This window comes from Aquila chrysaetos, chromosome 8 (assembly GCF_900496995.4).
Source record: "Aquila chrysaetos chrysaetos chromosome 8, bAquChr1.4, whole genome shotgun sequence".
Taxonomy (NCBI): Eukaryota; Metazoa; Chordata; class Aves; order Accipitriformes; family Accipitridae; genus Aquila; species Aquila chrysaetos.
Window position 1 is genome coordinate 6,653,607 of NC_044011.1, and position 8,023 is coordinate 6,661,629.

Below are 8,023 nucleotides of genomic sequence, written 5' to 3' on the forward strand. Positions count from 1 at the left end.
GAGAGTTGTGACCATGGTGCAAAGCCCAGCTGGCCAACACTTATTAGTGGGGTGTAGTATTCGGGATCAGTAGTAGGACCAATGCTCTTTAATGTAGTCAGGAATGTCATGAGTGGGAATTCCCAGCAAGTCTTTGGATAACACCCAGCAGGGGGCAATGGGTCGTAACTTTCAGACATGGCTCCTGCTTAGAGGACCTGGACAGGCTGGAGAAATGGGCTGACTGGAACTTCATGAAGGTCAGAAAGAGCAAGGGTAAAATTTTGCATCCGAAGGAAAAAACCAGCCTAGGCAGTCATGCAGGCTGGCAGCTGGCTGCCTGGGAAGCAGATCCATAGAAAAGGATGTGGGGTTTTAGGAGAGACCCAGCTGAATGTGAGACAGCAGCGTGCCTTTGCAGCAAAGAGGACCAAGTGCATCCTGAGCTGTGTCAGTCAAAGTGTTGCCGGCAGGTCCAGGAAGGTGACCCTGCCCCTCTGGCCCTTGAGAGACTGCAGCTGGAATACTGCACCCAGGTTGGGGCTCCCTGGTCCAAGAAGGATATTGACATATGGAAGCGAGCCCAACAAAGGCCACCAAGTCGATTAGGGGGCTAGCAAACATGACATGCGAGTAGATGCTGAGAGTCGTTGGCCTGCTCCTCTTGGAGAAGAGATGTCTCAGGGGAGACCTTCTTGCTTTCTACAACTACTTGCTGAGAGGATACAGAGAAGATGGACTTGGTCTCGGGAAGTGCCCAGGAGATAGAACATGGGGAGTTCTGATTAAGCCATAGGATAGTAGAAATAATGAGAAAAGGAACGTCTTTCACAGGGAGGTTGTGCAATCTCCATCTTGGGAGGTGTTCAAGGCTGGACAGAATGTGACCTGGAGCAACCTGATCTAATGGGATCTGTTCGGAGCAGAGGGGTGATCCATATGACCTCTGCAGGTCCCTTCTGACCTGCGTTCTGACTCAGTGATACCCCCTCTCCCCTGCCCTGCCCTGAACCCTGCACTCCCATGGGCACATGTGTCCTCACAGCCCCTTGGCCACAGCACAACTTTTAGGCGTTGCACCGGGAGTGCAGAGAGGCAGCTGAAGGGAGGGAGGCTCTCAGCCTCCTCCCTGCCATCCGCAGGAAATCAGTGGCTGCTGTCGGCAGCCCCTGAGCTCGGAGACAGCTCTGGGAAGCTGGTCCGTCTCCTGGGTCAGGGCCCTGCTGCCGTGCCAGGCTGCCGCTGGCGCTGCGCAGGCTGCTTCTTGCTGGGGAGGTGTCCTTGCTGGAGGAGCGGGAGAGGGCATTTCCCAGGAGACAAAGCGGTGCCCGTGCAGAGCCCCTGCGCCCTCTCAGCCCGGGCGGCGCCGGCGCAGGGCTCAGCCCCGGGGCGGAGCGGGCGGAGGCGGCGGAGAGGAGGCGCCGCGGCCGGAGCAGAGAGCCGGGGCTGGCGGGGGGCAGCGAGGCGCGGGCGGCGGAGCGGCGGGATGCGGCGGTGCCGGGGCGCGGGGCTGGCGGCGCTGGCCGCGGTGCTCCTGGGTGCGCGGGGCTGGCGGTGGTGGACGCGGGCGGGGGCTGTGCCCGGGCTGTTCCGCGGGGAGCCCAGCGCCAAGCCTTCCCTCTCCTTCTGCAGCGTGTCTGTCCCCATCCCTGCCTCTCTGCCATCCCTCGTCGCCCTTCCATCCCCTCCGAGTCCTCGCTTCCTAGTCTCCCTATTTTGCCATCATCTCTGGTGGCACAAGCCTGCTTGCATGTACGCCTGCCTTTCCATGCACCTACTCTTTCCCCTGTGCATGTGGCAGTTCTTACTGCCCTGGCTATAGCCCTCTGCCCTTCACTGTAACAACCCATCTCCCCATCTGCTCCTCCTCTCTTCATCCATCCATCCATCCACCCACCCAGCTTTTGACCAATCTCTCCATGCATCTAGCATCCTTAAGCCCTCTTCCTACCCTGAGACCCCTCTCTCATCTCTCCCTTTCCTTCATGTCTGTAGGCACGAGTTTGCTTTCCTGCACCACACCGTTAGTGCATACATCCTCTCATGCCCCTGTGCATTCAGCATTTATTCTTCTTCTGAATGCAACCCTTCATCCTTCACTGCAACACACCCAACTCTCCTGTCTCCTCTCCCTCTCGCCGTCCATCCATCCGTCCATCCATGCACCTGACTTTCATTCTGACTCTGCATGCATCAATTTCACATTGCCTCCCAGACCTCTCCCCTTGCTCCATACACCTGCCCCAGGATCACTCTCCATCCCTGTTGATGGGCACACGTCGCCATTGGTTCCAGTCCAGCTCTGTCTCACTGCCACTGTTCCTGACTGTTTCTCTGGGAAAAGAGCCACCAGAGCTGAGCGATCTTTGGTGATGTTTGGTCTTTCCTTCTCCTTTCTCGGCAGTGGCTGTGGTCAGAGCCCAGGTGCAGCAGGAGGCGTCGGCAGAGACCACCGAGGGCACCAGCATCAGCATCAACTGCTCACACCCCAACATACAGACCGGCGACTACATCCACTGGTACCGCCAGCTCCCGGGCCGAGGCCCCGCATTCCTCGTGAGCACTCTTAAAGATTCCAAAAAGCTGACGGACCCGCCGGGGCGGCTGTCGGTGGCGGCAGACCGCCGGTCCAGCGCCCTGTGGCTCGCCCGGCCCCGGCGCGGGGACGCGGCGGTGTATTACTGCGCCCTGAGAGACACGGGGAGAGGAGCCGGGGCTGCGGCCGGGCACGAACCGCCGCGGGCGGGGCCGGGCCTGTGGGGCGGGGGCGGGGGGACAGCCCCGGGCGGGCCCGCCAGGGGGCGCTGCCGCTCCGCCCGCCGGCGCCTCCTCGCCCCGCCCGGCCCCGCCCGGCCCCGCCCGGCCCCGCCCAGTCTCGGGCCCCGGGGCGGTTCCCCCGCCCGCCCGGCACCGGCACCGGCACCGGCACCGGCACCGGCACCCCCGCCCTGCCGCCGGCACGCAGACAGAAATCCCCCGCGAGAGCGGGGAGGAATCGCGACCGCAGCGGCGGCGGGGGCCGGCGGTGCCCGGGAAGGAGCGCTTGCAGCCGCCGGCCCCGCTGGCTCCCGGCGAGGAGCAGCGCCTTTCTGCTCTGCCCAGGGAGGCGGGCAGCAGAGATCCTCCTGCCCACGGGCAGCTGGGCAGCCCTCGGTCCTGCCGTGCAGAACCGGGCATTGCTGCGGCTCAACGGACAGGGCCCGAAATCTCTTTCCCACCACGAACATCACCAGGTCCTCTTGGAACAGAAAGACCTAAATGATATGGTGCCAATACAAGCCGTTTCTTTGAAACCACAACCAGAAGTGGTCTCTTGCTGTTCACTTTGTAAACAGGCTCAGACACACAATTACAAACTCAATCCCCCAGCTCCACAGGCTGCTTCTGTCGTGCCCTGCTGGTGTTGGAAAGGCATCCTGTAGAGGCAGCAGTTCTGCCTCAGCACCAACACGAGAAGGAGATACTGGTTGTCACAGACTCCTTCAAGTGTATCGCACAGTGGCTAGTGTTCGGGACATAGGGCTTGTTGCACAGGAGTCCCCTTAACCTCAGGTTGACTGCCTTTGGTGTTGAAGCAAAGTCCAGGAGATAGGAGAGGAGCTTGAGCTGGGCACTTGTTGAAAGACACATCTGAGACTCAAGTTCAGACCTCAGGAGTGAGGCACAAAGAGGTCTGCTAAGTTGCCCTACGGGGCTGAAGGTCTGAGGTGAGTGGGAGCTGGAAAGAGGCCTGTGGCCATGGGGTCCTGGGCCCAGCCAGTCCCCAGTGAGGCCTGTGTGGCTGTAGAAGCTGTGAAAGTCCATGTTCACAGGCTTCAGAGGCAGGGAGGAAAGGTTCAGCCCTCTTCCCTGCCTCAGCTGGGGGCTGTTGTGGCAGCTATGGTTGTATTACAAGGGGACTCCTGGCAGGTTTGCAGTCATTGGAGAGCAGAGGGCAGCCCACCGTCCTTCTGCCATGGCCTCGACTGAAAAACAGGACCCTGAAGGCCTTGCGGGAGCCGGGATGTGCATGGGGGCTGCTACGCTAATTGCCTGCTTCCTGCAGTCCCTGCCAACCGTGTGAGCAAAGGGCCCTGGGTGCAAGTGGCAGAGGAGCCCTGCTCCGGGCAGCAGACATCAGAAGACATGAAAATCAAGTAGCCCTTTTGCTTGCCTGGGTAGTGGTGTTCTGGGGCCCAGGGTGGGACAAGCAGCTGGAGATTGTGGGTAATGTGGGTAGGTGAAGGGACACAGAGGGACTGCCTGTACAACAGAGAGCTGCGTTGCCACATCCTCCCCCTGCCAGAGTGCAGGAGTGCATCTGTTCCTGCGCGGCTGGTTTCTGCAGCAGATGCTCTTTACCAAGATGTTTCTCTTCAGGTTCCTCCTCTGTGGCTGGAGGCGAAGGGAGGGAGTGTGCGACACCGGGGCCCAGGCACTTCAGTTTGTGCCTGGTCCTTTCTCCATGCAGACGGTCCCAGGGACAGGGTGGACGTGGGTGGGTGCAGGGGTGCCTTCTCCATCTCCTGCAGAGCTGGGTGCAGGTCTGTGCAGCTGGCTAGGTGGTTGATATCGGGAGAATTTCACAAAGGATGCCTGTCCCTCTGATTGACAGGACTTAAACCATGAGTCTGCTATCTCTCTAGAGAGCCTTCTTGTGGAAGAGGTTGGAGGACAGACCCAAAGAGGCCTGCCGGGAGCGGCAGGGAGAGAGTTTGCTCCACCCTCTGGGCTGTGGCTTGGAGGCCTCTCTGATCTGGCAGAGGCAGAAGAGGTGAAGCTGCAAGCATCGGTTCCCTCCTGCTGACAGGTCCCTGGGCACCCCATGAAGGGAGAGCGTGACATGGTCCTGCTTTTCCTGGCAGCACTGGTGGGACTGGCAGACTTTGGTGAGATGTGACTTTCAGGCTGGGGAGAATGAGGCAAGAGTTTGTGCAGTTGGTGGTGGAAGTGGGGAGACGTGAGTCCTGTTTCCCTGGGGGATCAGGGAGTGTTTCTGTAGGCAGAGCAGGGGCTGCAGGTGGGTACAGCAAATAACGTGGGAGATGTCATGAGTAATGGGCATCAGAGGAGGAATAAGACCTCACCTTAAACTTGCAGGTACTGAGCATTCTTGAATGTGCTGCTCATACACATGAAGCCTGAAAGAGGGAAAGATGCTAGGGAACGGAGCGATGCGTTGTACAGGAGCTTCTCTCCTAGACAAGTTGGATAAAATGCTACTAATCTCTGTAGGGATGGTCATAACCTTGGGGGACAGGGAAGGCTAACTCAATGCAAGAAGAGCTGAAATGCCATACAAGGACAAGAGAAGAGCCGAGGATGCGGTGTGTCAATATGGGGGAACTGTTCTAGCAAGAAGATAGCAAGAAGATATGGTCAGAGGTGGGAGAGGAACAGCTCATGTCCTCTGCTGCTGAAGGAGAGACCAGCAGTTAGCATAGATCAGAGGCAGATATGGATAGAACCAGTGGACTGAAAGACCAGTGAGTATTGCTGAAAAGCAGGATGATCTGGCAGGTGAGTAGTGGCAAGAACCTGCAGAAAGAAGTGTGCAGGGACAAACAGCTCAGCGTTTCAGAGGCTAGGAAAAGTGAGCTGCAAAGTGGGGACAGTGAGCAAGCTGATGAAGTGATAGATGGACAGGTACACAAGCAAGCAAAGCTGAAAGCCCCTTCTGGATTTACAGGTCACGCCCAAAAGGACTCTGTGCTCCAGTTTCCAGCAGAAAGGACCGTCCAGGCAGGGGAGAGCACAGCTCTGCACTGCAATTTCTCCACCAGCTATGCCGATCCCTACATCTACTGGTACCAGCAGCGCCAGTCCCAGTCCCCTCAGATGCTGCTGCAGGTCGACAAATGGAAATCTCGGGTGGATTCAGGGAGATTCTCCTCTACACTGACTGTGGAGACCTCCCAGGTGCTTCTGAATGTGCGGGATGCCGAGCTCCAGGACAGCGCTACCTATTTCTGTGCATTGAGCCCACACTGGTGCCCACAGCTTGCAGGACTGCACAGAAACCGTGGGGGGTGCTCTGAGGAGCAGTTCCCTCCCTGCCACTGCTTGCATGTAGCTCTGAGCTCAGCCTGCCCAGCAGCAGCACCGGGGGCTGTGGTGAGGCTGGGCTTCTGCCTCCCCAGCCTGTGCTGCTGTGAAGCATATGCCAGCATGACTTTGACAGCTGCATCTTGTCGTGGTTTCAGCCCAGCCGGTGACAAAGGACGACGCAGCAGCTCGCTCACTCCTCCCGCCCCCCTCCGGTGGGATAGGGGGGAGACGGAGGAGAGAAAAGAAAAAAACCTGGAACCTCGAGGGTTGAGATAAGGGCAGTTTACTGGGACAACGCAAAAAAAAGTTACAACAACAACAACGGTACTAATGAAAGAGTATACAAAAAAAGAGTGATGCACAGTGCAACTGCTCACCACCCGGGACCCGACGCTCTGCCACTTCCCCCACTGAAAGTCGAGAGAGCAGGAGAGCCCTCCCCCCGGCCCACTCCCCATATATATACTGGGCATGATGTCACATGGTATGGAATTGCTCCTTGGCTAGTTCAGGTCAGCTGCCCCGGCTATGCCTCCCCACCTCCCAGGTTCCTGTAAAAATTAACTCTATCCCAGCTGAACCCAGGACACATCTAGATCCAGGGTCTTTGATGATGAAAAGAGTCCAGGAAACCTGACTTGGGGCAGGGGCATTGGAGGCTGCACCATAAGCAAGCCAAGCCAGGCTTGTAAATGCCCTCTGCCTAAAATGGAGTGAGTGCTCAGGGCAAGTAACCTATCAGCTCGTCATCCTGTTCCCTTTCCCTGTGCCTCCGCTGATGGCCATAGCTGGAGAACGAAGCTTGTGGTAGGAGGCACAACTGCTCTTATGGTTTTGCCATTTGGCCACAGTAGCCCAAGAAGGGAAGAGCCCTTCCTTGCCCCGCATCTGGGCATCAGCAAGTGAAAAAGACCCATCAGCCAGGCGCTGGACAAGATTCTCTGTTCAAACCCTTCCCACACTCACCCACTGCCAGAGAGTGGTCCCACTCTTTTTCATGTCTCTTCTCCTTCTCAGGGAAATCACCAGGGCTCAGCTGGGAAGGAACCCCTATGTCCCTGAGTCCATGCTGGTTTCTCTGCCCAACAGCTGGCAATCACTTCTCAGTGAACTTGTTTCCACCCATAGGCAACAGGAATGGTTCTGGGGACCTATTCTCAGGCAATCCCACCCCAGCACTGCCTGTGGAAGCTCAGCTGGAGGGTGCTGGCTTTCCAGCTGGATCCCACCCTATGAAGTGGAGACTGTTGCTCATGAAGTATCATCCAGTTCACCTGAGAAAGCCTAAGGTACTTGGTGGTTGACCTACTGCTGTTCCAGAATGGCCTGCCTCTTGCAAGTGACATGGGTCTGCTCTGCCAGCCCTGTTGGAGGCTTTGCCTGCCCTACTCATCTCAGAGGGCATTATCTCAGGCAGCGTTGATGAGGAATGGACATCAGCCCTCAGTGTCCTGCACTCCACTGCGTCTAGGGTGCCTTGGACATTTCAGGTCCTGCTTTTGGTTGCTCTGCAGGGCTGCAGAGGGCTTCAACAATCCAGAGACACAATTCTCCCCCAAAAGCAACATCATCCCTAAGCAGGTTTGACAAGCAGTGATGGCTACCTGAGGACAGATCCAGGCTCAGGCTCTTTCTCCAGCCTCAGTGGGCTGTCCCAGGGATTTCCCAAAGGCCACTGAGAAAGAGAGCACAGCTGAGAAGGGTGGGCATGAGCCTGTCCTTGGGTACTGCTGCCTGGGCCTGGCTGCAGGTCTAAGAGCCAAGTGGCCAAGGACAGGTGGATACGGGAGGTTGGTGAGTCACCTCCAGAAGCACCATTGCTTCCAGAAGGGAGGAGAAGACGTTCAGCCCAGACTCCATCATCTCCCTTGGAGAGCTCTACACTCCGGTGAATTCAGTCCCACACTGTTCATAAAGGTGTATCTGCCATGTTGATGCCTCCTCCTTATGAAGTGGTCACATGGACCGCCTTCACTGTCAGTGTGCAGAAAGAAGAGCTTTGAGAATGTGATTCATC

The 8,023-nt window shown here is 57.7% G+C and overlaps 2 gene segments (V, D, J or C); both read left to right on the plus strand.

The window, feature by feature from the left end:
* The first annotated feature begins 1,465 nt into the window (after positions 1-1,465).
* On the plus strand, positions 1,466-4,119 carry LOC115344793. The segment is given in 3 exon segments: positions 1,466-1,517; positions 2,384-2,851; positions 4,025-4,119. Coding segments are annotated over 3 exon segments (615 nt in total).
* A 609-nt stretch (positions 4,120-4,728) lies between these two features.
* On the plus strand, positions 4,729-7,297 carry LOC115345019. The segment is given in 3 exon segments: positions 4,729-4,847; positions 5,648-5,877; positions 7,135-7,297. Coding segments are annotated over 3 exon segments (402 nt in total).
* The last annotated feature ends 726 nt before the right edge of the window (positions 7,298-8,023 follow it).